We start from the raw sequence: 17233 nt of genomic DNA, 5'->3' as shown, positions 1-17233 counted from the left end.
CTGTTGCATGTGTTGGGTCAGGAGAGACTGCGTAGTGCAGGTTGGCTGGGTAACGAGCTGTGCATATTTAGCGGTGGCCACTCTCTCTTCAGAGAGACATGCAAATTCTCGTACTCTCGTCTCTCTTCATCTCATTCACCCAGTATCCTCACTTTACATCTAAACAAGATTTACGCAATTCCGATGTTATCTCGAGCGATTATCTGTGTATAACTTGTACAACGTAAAGGTTGGATAGAAAAGATTCGTTTTTGTAAAACAAAAATCAGCAATATGCCGAAAGTTATTTTAGATGCGACAACTTAGCAAGCTCACATCATTAGCAAAACGGAGAATTACTGTAAAATTACTGTTCTGCTCATTACTTTACTTCCATTTTTGATAAATTTAAATTTCGTTTTGCTGTGATTTAATTCATCAGATTTTCTGATTTTTTCTTAAACTTATCATAAACTTCTCGATAAACGATGGGTGTTCACTTATATTTATTTATTCTAAAACACATGGTACTTTCCAGCAATTTTTGTTCTTATCAGCAATATGTCCAACGTTACTGTGAATGCTATAAGTTCGCAAACTCACGTCACTTTGCATAATAAGAATTCAGATCGGCATTAGCAAAGCACAGATTCGTAAAATTGATCTTACTTAGCTTATCATTTTATTTCATAGGTACAGAGGATATGTTATAGTAACAGGAAATCAATCGGGGATATTTTAGCATGTAATCAATACACTTCTGCAGATTCACACGCTTGAATTTTTCTTTGCGCAAATCGGTCCACCGCAGCAGTCCGGATAGACCTTCGAATTATCCTCTTGTTTGTAACCGATCTTTGTACCCGAAACACACCGGTGAGGAGCGCATCTAAAAATTCAAATTTCAATACAAAAATGCTGATGCAAGAACCGCAAGCGAGGATGCAAAGTGGATATACTTACACGAGAGACGATACGCTGTCAGACTGCCCGTCACAATCATAACGCACACATTGCGAATAATTTCCTATTTTATGCACTATGGAATTGGGTGGACAATTTACTTGAAAGAAAAAAAAAATTTGTTCATCAGATTAAATAGAAAAATGCTTGACTAAATGTTTATTCAGTAAATCGACTTACTCAGTTGTGGTATCTGCTCGGAGAGATTGACGAAGACGAAAAGTACTGCAAGGACTGCAGCGAACTTCATGGTTACTAAAACTCTAGCGTTGCAGGTTGAGAAAAGTAGATGCTTCTTCACTGGCTTCTAAACGTATAATGAAGCACCGAGGAACGGCAGATTAATCTTAAACTGCTCGGCCGCGATATGATTTATGGGCCGAATGGTTCAATGTGCATAGATAGCCTTTGTAAATATTTATACATGCATCCATGTAAGTTACTATTTAAACCTCGATTTCATTTAACGTTAATTTAGGAGCTTGAAGTTCACAAACTCACGTCACTTTGCACATTAAAAATTCAGATCGGTATTAGGAATTCAGAGATTCGTTAAATTGATTTTCTAATTCTATGATGATTATTTTATTTCATAGGTACAGAGAATGTGTCATAGTAACGGGAAATTAATCGGGGATATTTTAACACGTAATTAATATGTTTCTTCAGATTTACACGCCTGAAGTTTAGTCTGCGCAAATCGGTCCACCACAGCATTCCGGATACACCTTCGAGTTGTCGTCTTGTTTGTAACCGATCTGCTTACCATCGGCACACTGGTAAGTACCGCAACTAAAAATTCAAATTCCAATAAAAAAATTCTGATGCGAAGTTCGCAAGCTGGGGTTGCAAAGTCGATATACTAACCCGACTCCACGTACTTCGCCAGGCCCAACACACTCCATACGCGTACATCTGTTTCTCATCGATTCGGTCAGGGTGAAATCGGCTGGACAATTTACTATACGATGGGATTCGTTTGAAACAATGAATTAGTAAGTGTAAGGATGAATGTTTATTCAATAAAGCCACTTACTCAGTTTTGGTATCTGCTCGGAGAGATTGACAAAGACGAGAAGTACGGCAAAGACTGCAACGAACTTCATGGTTTACTAAAACTTTCGCGTCGCAGGTTCAAAGAAGTAGATGCTTCTTCACTGGTTTCTAAACGTATAATGAAGCACCGCGGAACGGCAGAGTAATCTTATACGACTCGGCCGCGATATGATTTACGGGGCGAATGGTTCAATGTGCACAGATAACCTTTGTACATATTTATACATCCATGTAAGTTACTTATTTAAACCTCGATTTCATTTAACGTTAATTTAGGAGCTTGAAGTTCGCAAACTCACGTCACTTTGCACATTAAAAATTCATATCGGTACTAGGAATTCAGAGATTCGTTAAATTGATTTTCTAATTCTATGATGATTATTTTATTTCATAGGTACAGAGAATGTGTCATAGTAACAGGAAATTAACCGGGGATATTTTAACACGTAATTAATATGTTTCTTCAGATTTACACGCCTGAAGTTTAATCTCCGCAAATCGGTCCACCACAGCAATCCGGATACACCTTCGAGTTGTCGTTTTCTTTGTAACCGATATATTTACCGTTGGCACACTGGGAAACACCGCAACTAAAAATTCAAATTCCAATAAGAAAATTCTGATGCGAAGTTCGCAAGCTGGGGTTGCAAAGTCGATATACTAACCCGACTACATGTACTTTGCCAGGCCCAACACACTCCATACGCGTACATCTGTTTCTCATCGATTCGGTCAGGGCGAAATCGGCTGGACAATTTGCTATACGATGGGATTCGTTTGAAACAATGAATTAGTAAGTGTAAGGATGAATGTTTATTCAATAAAGCCACTTACTCAGTTTTGGTATCTGCTCGGAGAGATTGACAAAGACGAGAAGTACGGCAAAGACTGCAACGAACTTCATGGTTTACTAAAACTTTCGCGTCGCAGGTTCAGAAAAGTAGATGCTTCTTCACTGGTTTCTAAACGTATAATGAAGCACCGCGGAACGGCAGAGTAATTTTATACTACTTGGCCGTGGTATGATTTATGGGCCGAATAGTTCAAGGTACATCGATAGCCTTTGTACTTATTTACATATATATCTATAAGTTGCCATTTGAGCAATCGACCACCGATAAGCATACTTCCAACAAGCGTGTAGATTTTCATCTAAGCAATTTCTTCTTCGCTTCGCGATTGACGAGTAAACGTGATACACCTACATCGATGCAGACCTGAATGTGTACTAAAAAAAAGTAAAATAATGCTAAGAAGAATCAATGATCCAGTGTACTTATCTCAAAACTCTCGAAAAACATTCGGTGTTTATTTCTACTTTGCATTTTCAAATAAGTTTGGGTTCACATAAAAAAGCTGCGCCACAGGAGTCTGACTGATTGTATTTAACAATTTTTTTATAGCTTCATTTAACGTCGTTTACGGTGTTTTTGGTGGGGAGGAGAGATGGAAGATATAACTAGAGATACACTTTATTCCCAGCATGATAATGTTTGTAACTTTGTATCGGTGATGTGACTTAGTGTTCGTACATACGTTGTGTAATAGATTTTGGAAACTATTTACGGCGTTCTTACATCGGGATTGCGAGTAATTCCACAAGCGTCACGCGTTGTCAGAACTTGCGCAATAAATTTTTCCTGTTATTCCGTTCCTCTATCGTTCTTTTCTTTTTTACTCCACCAAAGAGATACGTAATAAAACACGCCACACCGCTGGACACACTCAACCAGATCACGTACCAGCCAGTTTTAATCGCGTACAACCTTTGCCCCCTTATCATTATTAATTTAACTATTGACGATGTTCTTATCGGGATTGTGGGTAATTCCTAGAGCGTTACGCACTGTCGGAATTTGTGCCATAAATTGTTCATCATACGCAGGCACGCGGTACAATTTTCAGAAATGCAATAGTTGCAATAGCAACTTGTCCATTCAGAGTCTTGAAAGGAATCACACACGGCTACTGAGATATCAGCTTTTCTTCGGGGATGACAAGAGGGATGAAAAACTCGTTCGGGACGCCCGTGGCTTACAAACAAACGCAAAAGGGAGTTTCAGGCCTCGGAATTATCCTGGAATCCATGACTTTCCAAACATTTGCTCTTCCAGCAGCAAAAAAGTACTACGTTCTCACGAAATGGAAGTTTTATGTACCAGATTCAAGATTTTATCAGATTCCTGGAAAGAAAAAATTTTGTCGGAAATGGTTTTCCTCAACGAGACGCGTCTGGTACCTTCAACGAATCCCCCTACTGCCCAAATTTCAATCCGTCCAGATGCTTTTAAATGAAAAGAAAGAAGTTGAATAATTGGCCGCTCCGAGGCTCGTCCGACAAGAAAGTCGAGACGACGCGGAAGATGTACCAACAGACGTGATCTGATACGAGAAAGTGTAAATCAAGTACGTGGGTCAAAGAAAGAATTGGTGGGCTGACAAGGAGACGGACGGGAACGCGGCGTGAATTCGTAGCCATAGCCAGACTCGGGGCCCCAACCAGGGTTGAGGGCTTTCCTCGGACGGGCCGGAAGGCGAAACTCCTTTCTTGCTGGATTGTGGAAGTAATGAGCTTACGCGTCATCCCCGGGACGCGGCGAAGCTTCGCGGCTCCGCTAAGCTCGCCCTCTAATCACGTCTATTTATGGGCCTAGCCTTCCCGTCAGCGAGGGCAATGGGGTCAGGACCTCAAAAGTGATAACCGCGAGCTCGGCCACATTTCCTGTGAAACAACGACGCACGTTATTCGAACAGCACAGAGCAATCGTGCACCTCTGTCGCAACTTCCGAGCTTTGATATGTAGGGGAGGAAAAAGTGGGACTGGATAGGTAAGAATATATTCTCGAGTGAAACAGCCGGGCGAATAGAGGATAGATAATTTTTTCTCGGACTTCTTCTTCTCAGTTCTTCTTTTCTTCTACTGTTCGTGCATTTAGTGATGAAAATATCAGGTGCATCTCGGCATTTCGTTTAGATGCAGCTCACTGTAAAATGAAAGCTTGCCGAAGAATTTTCTCCAAGAGATGAAAGGCAGCTTGGCTGTGTTCAGAACGAAGCTATCGAGGGATTAATAGCGGAGAGTTCAATTTATCCTCGTCGAACGAACGCTGCTGCGGTCAGGGACATAAGAATAAAACCCCAAAATTATTGTCGCGATAAAACACTGATAAAGAAAGTGAGATGATGAAAATTTGCAATCTATAACACTTGAAAAAACCACAGCCACCAGTGATGAGTGGGAGCATAAATACGGTCGCGAGGCAACAGAGGAGTTTCTCATTGGCGCTATAAAAACTTAGACTAATCGTTGGATGAAGAAGTGTTGTCCAGCAATCTCGGATAAAGTAATCGTTCCACGCGATTGCTTCGTGTACTTGAAAATTAAAAAATTATAATCGAGGCCAGCAATGCACATCCAAAGCCGGCTGGTCAAGGGTCAACATCGCTCACGAACCTTTGACGATCGTACTTTTTCGGCAAAGTAGCGAGCTCGACAGTTCAGATGAAAGTGTTATCATCAAAGTCTCATCTCACTCAATATTAAATTTGGAGTTTACGAGTATAAAAATATGTGACATAAATGAAAGTTTGACTTAGACGCTTGAATTTCTTACACCTTCAATTGATCGTAAACTTAGTATTTGATACTAATTTCAACTTAAGAAGGTATAAATGTGTGAAGGGTGAGGTGTTGAATTGAACGAGGAATATAGGCAGAACCAAAGCCTGAAACGCCGTTGCGAAAAAGATGGGTCAAGTATTCACAAGTTTATTTTCTGGAATTTTGTTTCCATTTGGCTGGTAAGTTACAAGTATAACTAACCAAAAATCCATCTAACAATTTCTCTATAGCTTCATTTAACGTCGTTTACGGTGTTTTTGGTGGGAAGGGGAGATGGAAGATATAACTAGAGATACACTTTATTCCGATAATAAAAATGTTTGTAACTTTGTATCGGTGTTGTGACTTAGTGTTCGTAGATACGTTGTGTAACAGATTTTGGAGACTATTTACGGCGTTCTTACATCGGGATTGCGGGTAATTCCAGAAGCGTCACGCGTTGTCAGAACTTGCGCAATAAATTTTTCCTGTTCTTCCGTTCCTCTGTCGTTCTTTTAATTTTTATTCCACCGAAGAGATATGTAATAAAACACGTCACGCCGCTGGGCACACTCAACCAGATCACGTACCAGCCAGTTTCAGTCGCGTACAACCTTTTCCCCCTTCTCATTATTTCTCGATTTCAGTTGACACCGTGAATTCAGCCCATCACGTGTGTCCGTTGGTAATTCCGCCGACCTTACGAATATCGTCCACAAGTGTCACGAGCCCCGCAGACGGTTTTATACGTTTTTAAAGACACCGTGTCGTCCTGGAAAACTACAACGATCCACAAAACAGCGGGTCAGCACCTGAGGGGTTCAATCTTGGTGACGTTATTCCCACTGAGGTTGACCTGAACGTGATTCTCTATACCGTTGAAGGCGCAATTGTTTATCGAGTGTATCCGATTATCGGAGAGGTCGAGAAACCGGAGATTAGGCAGCTGAATAAAGGCCTCGTAGGGGACAACGGCGATTTGGTTCCGGGCGAGGAGCAGACTCCGCAGGTTATTCAACCCCCGGAACGAGCCCTGGGAGACGACGGGTTCGTGGAGACTGTCCTGGAGGGCGACGATATCCGTGAACGAGACGTTGACGCGAATCTTTGAAATCTTGTTACCGGACAAGCGCAAAGTCCGGAGCGATGCAAGGGTGAGAAAAGCGCCGTCGTCGATGGCATCGATCAAGTTGTTGCCGAGATCGAGGCTACGGAGTCGAGCGGCGCCAGAGAATCCTCTCCGAGGAAGTCGCACCAGCTTGTTGTGTCCTAGGAAGAGGTGCTTGAGATGCGGCAGATGTCCCAGGGCGTTCACCGGCACCGTGGCCAATCCATTGAAGGCCAGATAGAGGCCCCCGAGTTTCGGAAGCGGAGCAAAGACGCGGTCCCCGACCTGGGTGATCTCGTTCTCACCCAGATGAAGCCACTGGAGACTCGAGAGTCCTCGGAAAGTCGCGTCCCCGATGCAACCGACGCGATTGCCCCGCAGGTAGAGCTCCCTCAACTCCCCGAGTCCGTCGAAAGCCCCATCCTCTATCCGCGTGATCAGGTTCCTCGATAAGTCGAGGTGAAGCAGCCCCCCCACTCCTCTGAACGTGTTGGGTCCCAGTTTCGTTACTCGGTTCTGAGCCAGGTGAAGCTCCTCGAGGTCGGCGGCCACGGAGAAGGCGCCGGGCTCAATGCCCCTGGCCAAGTTCTCGTTCATCGCCAATTTCCGCAGGTTTCCCAGCCCTCGAAACATGCCGGGCCTCAGCTGATCGGCTATGCTGTTCTCGGCCATCAGCAACTCTACGACGTTGCGACATTCGGAAAAGGCCCCGTCTTCCACGCTGGTCAGGCCATTTCTGCGCAGGTCCAAGATGCTCGCCCTCGCGTCCGACACCATCTTCAAAACACCCTCGACCACGTTTACCCGGTAGCCATGGACCGTGGTATCCAACCTTTCGTCCTTCGCCGGCACCTCGCTGATGAGCAACAGCGTCAGTAACACCGGCAGAAGTGCGGACGGTACGGATATGGCCAAGCGACACCTCCGCGTTAAGTAGATCATTCCGAGAAACTAAAATGGATGAGATGGTCGGCATGCTGTGCCTCGTGTTACGATTCTACGACTCACGGTTATCTCGTTGACCCGCCCGACCTCGACAAGCTCAGAGCTGTATCTCCGAGGCGCGTAATTACTGTTACACTGGACAGAGAGAGAGAGAGAGAGAGAGAGAGAGAGAGAGAGAGAGAGGGAAAGAGAGAGAGAGTGCGAGAGAGATGACGATGATCTGGTAGCGGCTGCGGTTTCCGACGCACAAATTACCGGACAAAAATAGCCTTCAGGGACGATTCGTTGAACTCGGTTATTGTGTTATTGGAAAGGAAAAGTTTCATTCCCGGGTATAAGAGCAGCTCTCATATCCGATGCTTAAATACTTCGACCCCAAGGAAATCAGGAGAGGCTCGCGGAGACATTGGGACGAAAAGGATCCCCTACAGGATTTCAAAAGCTAGAAGAAGGAGAATAAGGAGAGCCCATCCACCGCCCCGTTCAGCGCGTAATTCAATTCACGATGATGTTAAATTCATGTCTCGCAGGATGGAACACGCGGATGGTGTATATATGTATACACGAAGACGTATATACGTATACAGAATACCAGGTTCTCCGCGAGGCTTCTTCGCCATAACACCCGAAAGTGTGTCTTTTCTCCTCGTCCGCTCTCGTCTCCTCTCTTCGCTCCCTCCAGAGTTTCAGCTCCTCTTGCCCATTCCGGAAACATACATTGTTCCGCGCGTTTCCAGCTAGGTGTCCCCAGGCGTGGACCAATAACGAATTCACTCGCGTTTTCTTCTCTTCCACCGCGAAATTCCCTCCGCCTTTCCTTTTCGTCAATTTTGCATCGAGTGTCTACCTGTCCCTATTCCATTCCCCTCGTCCTCTCTCCTTTCACCTAAGATGAGTTCCTTTGGGCTACGTTTGGGCAGTGTAGGGAGCAGGAGGAATCGTTTTGACGGTAAAAGCGCAGCAGTTTCACTTTCCTGGTATAGTGGGAATGGCACGTATTATGCTCATCGCGTATCGGTGTATACGAGGGCCCTTCTAGTAACCGGAAAAGCGTAGAATATAAATTTTCATTCGGTGTGAGGGCCGAGTCTCGTGCCCTATAACGAAAGCCACCACCACCCTTAGTGCTGCTGCGAGGCTGGCGCTATGCTCCTCCTGCTCCGAGAAATCGTAAACGCAGAGGCCACCCTTCCGTGGCTCTAAAAATGTCACAGGGTGAAATGCGGGGGAACACCCACACCTGGCTTCGCTTTCTAGATCCGAAAACAATTTCGACGGCAAATAGCTGGAACAGGAGGGGCTCGCTGTGAGACAGTGCCGCACTAAATTGAGGAGATCGAACACCGCCTTCGGAGAATTAAAGTCCTCCTTGGCCACTTTATCACGAACCGGTGCCTCGCTCTGATCCGCGACTCCGTCGATATGAATCCCCCCCTTTCCTCCTGCTCCTCGGTATTCCAGATTCTCGGGGCAGGGAAGCCGAGGGTACCTACCCTATACTTATAGCACCGGGGGCTGTCCACCTGCACGAAGGGTGCGCACTTTTAACAACGTAACTTTTGGCCTCTCGGATCAAGTTTTTAACGACACGCCCAGGGCGCTTAGCTTTACTTGTCTTCAGGGGGGAGGAGAAGAACTTTCCACCTGTCCCGCAAGTTTGAATGAAATTTATTAAAACCCGGGTAACTCGAGCTTGCGGACGAGTTTTAGCGAGCCCTGCATCAGGCTGGGAACCCCGTGCATCATGCATGTGTTTATATACGAAGCTCAGAGGGCTGTTTGCTCTCGTTAGCGACGCCGTAGCGACGGTTGCAGTGGATTTCGGAAAGCAACTGGAAGCCCAACAACAAGCGCTCGCGCCCCGAGTGTCGAGGAATTAACAAAGACCCTCGTGTGTCAAAGCGAGATGCTACAATTACTGCCAACGCCGCAGTGCAAGCTCTGCAATTTCTGTCCACAGATATCGATCGTCGTTCCCTCCTCTTCTCTGTCCTCGCCACCCTTTTCGACCCGGGTACACCACCTCCGTAACAGAGGTAGGGTGACTGCACGCGAAGATGACGTCGAAACATCGAGACTTTCATGTCTCTTCCAATTCACTTCATTAATCTTATTTAATCGGGTGGGTATTTCCACTCTCTAGAAATACTTTCTTCTTTATCCTTCTATGCCCTTTCCGTAACGAGGATTTTCCAACTCTGATTTTACCACGCCTAATTGCAAGCTGTAGGTACGTACGCGCGTGTACTTGTGAACTGACTTATTACGGGGGAAAGATTAGCGAGAGATTGCGCGAGAAGTTAATCGTGCTCGTGAAATTTCATTAAGCAATTTCTTGAATGCCCTGCAATTACACAGCTTCGCATATATATCTATAATATGTGTCTGTCGGTGTGTAATATACATATATACACTGTAGTTAATTACCCTTGCAGTTCAGTTTCTCACCTGCTGCATCTATATATGTATATAAATATCGCGCAAGTAGATGAATATAAGATAAAACGTTGAAGTATGTTGACCACCAAATCAGTTTCAGGTTCCAACTTCTCTTTCCTCGACTTAACAGTTCGCATTAGTAAATTACAGTAATTCAATTCGTGGATGAAGGTATATATAGTTTTCGCAGAGGTGCCGAGGTGGCCGGAGAGTTGCCATACCGATCGAGAGGAAAGCACGAAGCGGAGAGATATCGTCGACTAAAGCAATCATCGTTATGCCGTTACACCGCGAATTGCGTAGCTTTATCACAGCCTAGCCGGCGCAAACAATGGGTCGTTTCATTGCGATCGGAGAACATATTGCGTCACGTCCAACGGGGGCTTATCAACGGGGATGCGGAGATGCCGGGCGCCTCTTTGCAGGCTGGCAGTTGCCACCCCGCATATCCGCACGAGGCCCCCATCATATTCCCTTGTGCACCATCATCCGCGACTGCAAGGGTCACGGACCGTCGGCCATACCTCTGACTCCGAACCATGGGGTTCTAATCTCTCGAAATATGGCTTCGCCGTCTAACGAATGACGAATTGTAGCTCGACCAAGGAGCCGCGGTGCCCGTAGGGTTCAAAGCCAAGTGCTTCGCGGGCAGTGGCTAATGGCGGGTGTCAGGTCCCTTGAAGGTAGTGGAATCGAGAGATGAACAGGCTCGTTGGTACCTATCCACATTCCACGTTTCAGTCTGCGCGATATTATTTTTTATTTTTCAAAATAACGGGTACATTTTTTAAGAAAATATTCAGGAAAAGGAGCATCGTAAACGTCTCGTTCCAACACCGTGAGTTTGATGGGATTGGAATGCAGTTCCTCTTTCGTTGCCAAGAACCTTAAAAATTGACAACAGCAACGTTTAAGGATTCGCGCATATTGGTCCAGCGCAGCACTCCGGATACACCTTCGAGTCATCCTTTATTTTGTAAATGTGATTTAGTTCATCCGAACATTGGTACGTGCCACATCTGAAAATTAAAATCACAGTCAGCAAATGTCTCGGGCATTCTTCCTTCGGTTGATGAGCTTAAGTTTATATACCGACCCCACCGTGCGAATATTACCAGCCTCGTTACACTCAGCACGAACACAGGAGTTTTCAATTTCACTCGGAAGGACAAAATCGGGGGGACAGTTTTCTGGAGAATGAAATTAGTCCAGGATAAGTAATCGGTAAGTGCAGAGTTGATTTTTTATCCAGCAAAGCGTGACTCACCCATTTTCGCTTTCTGCTCAGACAGATCGACGAAGATGAAAAGTATGGTAAGAAATGCAGTAAAATTCATGGTCACCGAAATTCTGCTTTGCGAGGTGAGAAAAGTAGCTGATTCTTCGGTTACTCTCGAATGTATTCTGGAGTACTTGATGTTCGGCAGACTTTTATACCAAATGAGGTCTGGAGGTCGAATTCTCGTGTACACGCTTGCAGCCTGTTATCAGGATTGGAGCGAATAGCGAGCTGTCGATAAGAATTCACCAACAGCTTACCATTTCAATCACCTAACGAAACCATTTCGAATTGTGTTTGTATAACTGCATGCCAGCTCTATAAGTGAGAGATGAATACATGTCGAAGTGAATGGATCCACATTATATATTGTGAAAACGATTACGAACAACAAATAACTGATCGGAAAACAGTCCCTGTCGACAAAATCGTCGTATCTTTTTCTTGGAATGAATTCCGCCATAATAACTTGCCATTTCTATTGTATACCCAGATGAGTGCCGCATTTTTTGAATTTTTTTTTAAGGCGACACTCGAAATATTTGTTAAAATTACTGGAAAAAAAACTGTCATAAGACTTGGAGGAGGTAATTTTTTTTGATTTCAGTATTTTTAAGAAAAAGACGAAAAAATCTGCAGAATCAAGTTTCTCGAACGGTGACGACTCGTTCTTCCCTCCGGGATCTCGTTTGCAGATCTTCGTATTGAAACAGCGTCCGCTTCCGCTCTTTACGTCTGCGACAAAGAGACTAGGTGTAGAACCACGCGTGAACGCTCTGCTGGGATTACGACGGTTTTGTTTATTCGCAAACAGCTTCCCAAAGTATTTGCACGCCGGCTCAAGACCCACTGGGGAATGTCTGTCTCTAGCCACCGGTTTCTGTTTTCATACTAAAACTACGTGTATCGTGAGTTATGGCCATGCGCCCAGGTAGATGTACGATAGCGTGCAGCCGCATGTTGCCGGATATAATAAGTTGCTCTGGGAATTTCATTTCCTCGGAAAATATTCTATTCTATTTGAGGCGTCACCCCGGCCGCGGAAGAGACGGGAGGAAAATTTGCCGACCTTTCTAAACCGATGAGACAGCGTCAGCTATCAAACAGGTATAACGTAGATACATAGCTACGTTTATATAGTCAGGTTGTAAAGTTTTTGCTGTTGATAGGAACCGCGAGCAGCAGCAGCAGCAGCAGCAGCAGTCAGGCAGCAGCCAGAAACACTTTAATCGGATTGCCTCTAGGAGCAAAGTTGAACCGCACCATCCAGAACTTCGTTATGTAGGTTTACACATGTACACAGCTTGAAGATATATGTACAAGAGGAATTTCTGGCTTCGTCTTACTGAGAGGATATTCGAAGGCAACAAACTCGACGTTTACCACTAAGAACCCCGTATAATGTGTCGGTAAGAAAAGTTTCGCCAATGGTCACTGGCAATTTACTTTCAGCAAGAATTCTCGAGTCAGAAGCAAGAAACATCGAATCAACTTGTCGTATCGCCTTGCCATAGACCCGGAATATCAGTAACGCATTTCGTACCGATCACGACGTCTATTAGCCGGTGAATCGACGCGTTGACAGTAATTCAAGTACCCGACCATGTTCACGGATTGTGAATCGTGTGCATTCTTCGTAGTCTCGTTTCCCTGCAATACATAAAGGCAGGAACGGTTTTCTCCAAATGAAAATACTCCTCATCCAGCTTAATCGCGAAATGAAACTCGGCACGACTGGATTACTCGCACAACCTCCCTGCAGTAATGAAATACTTAATTTACTTGTTACGCTTGCCGACGCGTCGGGGGTACCGATCTTTCATCATCCGGAAGAAGTGTAATAAGAAGTCTTCTTCGCTAGCTCAGCCGGAGGCGGCGAATAAACCTTTCAAGACTTCCAGTTCCGTCTAACGACTCGTGACAAAACCCATCGGGATGAATCCTCCCCCTAAGGAATGGCTCATATTTGCAACTCTGCACCTGACCATTCACCGTCACGTCCTCTCGCAATCATCCACGTATTTTTTTTTTTAATTTTTTCTCCATCGGTACTGGATATTCCTAACCAATCCTGTCACACAATATTCCATCCCGATCTCAGGTTGGATCGTGATGTGGTATGACAAATTTTGAACCGAGGGATTCTACTTGGCACACCCTCTTCTGCTAGCAGAGAGATAGTGAGAATGAATTAAGCAAGATGATATATTAATCCCGAGCAGTGAAAGCTCGTCTCTACACGTATGCACACACGTACACTTTACGATGTACATGGACTGAACGACTACGGGTGGAAAAAGTTTATGCAGGGTAAATGTTTTCCATTCAAGTTCTCTCCGGTGGAAAATAAGGCGGAGCTTTTCGGCGCGGGGTATTTTCTGAATATAAATTGCGGACAGCGGCTGGCTCTTCACCCTGCTGGTTTTCTTGCAGCAGCACCGGCCTACGTCGCTATCTGTGGTCGCCGGGGGTCACTCGGGATAAAAGGAACCGCTCGAGCGTAAGAGAAGTAAGCGACATCTAAAAGCTCTGATTGTACGCCATTAGGACTTGGTACAGGATTTATTGGATCCCGCTGAGCAAAGTTGTTGACATAGAAGCGATCCTGCAGCCTTGCATGTTTCTAGCTCTCTTTCCTCGCCTATTTTCATCTATCCCAGCAAAAATTTTCCCATCATCAATATCGCAGAGTCAATTAAGAAACTGAGTCTATCAGAGGGTGAACTTTGTTGGTAACGTTATAGAGCGGCAGGTTACAGCTGCGCGGTAGCGATAAGGTTGTCCTGGTTTAGGAATGCAGTTAGTGAGTCTTACGGGACATTAACCTAGATGCGAACCTCCGGCCCCGCATACTTCCCGTGCAAATACTTGTCCAGAAAGCTCGCAGAATGTCGACGGAGGGAAAGGGGAAGGGGAGGGCAATACAGCGGTTGACGTAGCGAAGGAACGACGAGTAAGTTCCTCGTGCATCGGCTGCGAGAGTCAGAAGAAGTTTCGAATGTCGAACAAACGACCGGAACCCAGAGCTTGTCCAGCCATGAATAAAAGCGAAGACTCCAAGCACCAAGTTTCACTCCCATTGGTGGTAACCCTTCGGCATCCTCTTGGGTGAGACCGGAAGTAGCCCGGTATTCGTGGTTATCTGCAAGGCGTTATAGCGGTATCTTCATACGTGGCCTCCGTATGCTTCGGAAATGAAATTTAATACCCTTGTGCTCTGTAGCGCGGGGCGCCAAGTCGAGCATACGCTTTTCAAAGATATCTAAAATACCGCAAGGCGGTCGGTGCAACACGCCGGCGTTCATAACAGGTGCCTTATACACTTACGTATAGCCGGCTTATCGCCGAGGCAGTTTATGTGCCAAGCAACGATTTCGCCTGAGCTCCTATGGCACTTCGCATCCGGCGGTGAGGTAGGTAAGTGTATTAAAGCGTCGTCGTCCTCGTCTTACGGTGATACCGCTGCTGTATAAGTAGACCGTATAAGCTACCCGCCCACAAAGGCATCATCGCTGAGCATAAGATAGGTGGAAATCCACTCTGTCAGGTCAATTGCTGTGCGCATATTCGGACTCGGTACCTGCCGCAAGGACGTTGAGGTAATTCACCCTCTCGCGATACTCGATAGGCACGGCTAATGTGGGTAGATAAGAGCTGCGATGATCATTCATATTAACCGTTTAGAATTAGAGATAAGAGGGCTGGCGCCCCGAATCCTAATTGGTTGGTGAAGCCCGTTTCTCGGCTCGGAGCCAAGGTGTGATTTAAGCGTTATTTAATCCCTTCGGAATCAGAGAATTCGATCCGCGTGGCGTGTCTCGGGAAATTTTTCTTCCAACGTCCTCCGGCCACGCCTGCAGTTTGCACACGAAGAGGCGAAACGGGGCGAAACGGCACGAACACGAACGCACGTCCGGCGTCCGAGGGGCGAAGGATTTAATCGCGTAAGTGTCTTAATCGCGGAGTCGGCAGGCAGCCAGACAAATAGTTCTCGGCTCTGTGTAGCCGGAGCAGAGGTCGGTAAGTATTGGCCTGCAACGCCCTGACGATGCTGCGTATAACTCAGGCTACCTGATAGTTTCATTACCTCCTCGACTAAGCTCGCTTCGCGGAGGCAGTCTGGAAATAAAGGCTCGCCTCCAGCTGCAGGTCCGAGAAGAGTCTCCACCACGACGTCGTGGAATTGTGGAAAATCCCTGGCGTTCCCGACTCAACCACGATGCAGATTACTTCATTGATCCGGTAATTAAATCGCCGTAAGCACGTCGCGGTGCAAAGTTCAATTACCCACGCTAATCGTCGATCGGAATTATTCTCACTCCGTTCCACCGCAAGTTACTCCAACACGCCATTCCCTGCACCCAAAGTAATTGATATCCATTTTTGGCACGCATTTCTCCGCACTGCCGTTCGCAATACGCTCGTGTGAAATTCCTTCCGGTTAAAACGTCGCCCCTCGAGCAGTTCAACGTTTACAATTGCCCGCAATAACCGCGCCCGACAATTGCCCTCATGCCGAGACCAAACTTGGCAATACACCGTCGTAAATGTCCATGAATTACCGGAAGAACAGACCGCTCGATTTAATCTCTCATTCCTCGTCCGACCCGCACCTTCGAACTGCCGAGGATGAAAATATAAACCGCAGCAAAAAATGGTGTGAAATTGTTTTTCCAGAGGTATCGATCACCGCTCTACGAGCCTCGCCCTCTTGTTAATAATCCCGGTAGGAAAGCTCGAGTCTCGAGAGGTCTAACGTCGAGATCTCTTCACCGGCACCTCCGTCGTCGGGACGTCGTCGTCGGGTCGGTCGACGAGTGCAACGCCAGCCCCGCGAGTTGAGTAGCGTCTGGGTGGTGCAGGTCGGAAACCTCCTCGGCGATACCTGGCTCACGTAGGACAAGAGGGTGGCGGCTGCCGAATCGGTGACCTCAACCCCTAGCTCGCAGGGTGAGAAACCTCTGCAGGTGGGACTCGAGAGACGCGGTAAACTGCGAGAATAGAACCGTCGAGGGTGTTCTAAACGGTTAGTGCTATTTGGAGTTCTTAAATGCCGGGGAAAATGGACGTTGCGCGAGAACAGCAAGTTCAACGACGACGCTGCCCAGTTTTTAATCGTTTTACGTGACCGTTGGTGCCTGACCGGCGAGGCTTCGTTGCTTTTGCTACACCGCGGGACGATGGAATGATATTGCTCGGGAACGTAACGACGTTGGTTTCTGTTTAAAAGCTCTGCCCTGCCTCGAACAAGGTTGCGGGGTGTAATAGTGGCTGATGTGTAATGCAGGGTGATTCGAGGGCGCTTGTAATGGTGCCACGTGCGTGGCTGGGGGTGCGTGAGTCGGGGATGATGTGGAGCGAGGGGCGGGAGGAACATCGTTTGATGTGGCTCCCCGTGCAGGCTTTCTCGGTCAAGTTGAAATTGCCCCAAAAACTTTATATATAACCCCACCGGCAAACCGTGGATTTTATACCCCCGCCGAAATGCACGCTGCCGCTTTTAATGCGAGCCAGAAAAGTTATGAAAATATCTACATTCGCGTTTATTTTTATCGGGGGGATCGAGCCGCCCTTATATGAAGAGCGGAGCGACTTCCATTAGAAAACGAGCGAAAAACGGTAGAACATACGTAGGTATTCGTTCCTTTGATACTATCGGAGCCAGCGATTCTCTTCCGACACCAACGCCGCGAGTAAACTCAGCGGCCTTTTTCATCCACGGAACTTTTCATCCACTTTTACCGCGCTGTACCTTATACTCTTATTTATATAGCACGGCACTCCGGTCCAACGGTTTAGAAAACCCGAATCGAAAAAGTTTACACCGAATACCTTGCAGGGTATTTCTATTGCAGCAAACAT

The 17233-nt window shown here is 46.2% G+C and overlaps 2 protein-coding genes across 3 annotated transcripts in view; one reads left to right on the top strand and one right to left on the bottom strand.

The window, feature by feature from the left end:
- LOC124408205 (acyl-CoA Delta-9 desaturase-like) overlaps positions 1-17233 on the top strand; it is a 354733-nt gene that overhangs the window by 172086 nt on the left and 165414 nt on the right. The gene's annotated exons all lie outside the window — the stretch shown is intronic.
- On the bottom strand, positions 5905-7651 carry LOC124408203 (insulin-like growth factor-binding protein complex acid labile subunit). The gene has a single exon (XM_046884955.1). It carries the CDS (start codon positions 7648-7650, stop codon positions 6406-6408), a length of 1245 nt encoding a protein of 414 aa, XP_046740911.1. The 5' UTR covers position 7651; the 3' UTR covers positions 5905-6405.

This window comes from Diprion similis, chromosome 7, assembly GCF_021155765.1.
Source record: "Diprion similis isolate iyDipSimi1 chromosome 7, iyDipSimi1.1, whole genome shotgun sequence".
Taxonomy (NCBI): Eukaryota; Metazoa; Arthropoda; class Insecta; order Hymenoptera; family Diprionidae; genus Diprion; species Diprion similis.
This window is presented reverse-complemented; position numbering and strand designations above follow the sequence as displayed.

What these genes read in the sequence shown, in the direction of transcription:
- LOC124408203 (XM_046884955.1), bottom strand. Translation starts at nt 7,650, where the DNA reads ATGATCTACTTAACGCGGAGGTGTCGCTTGGCCATATCCGTACCGTCC.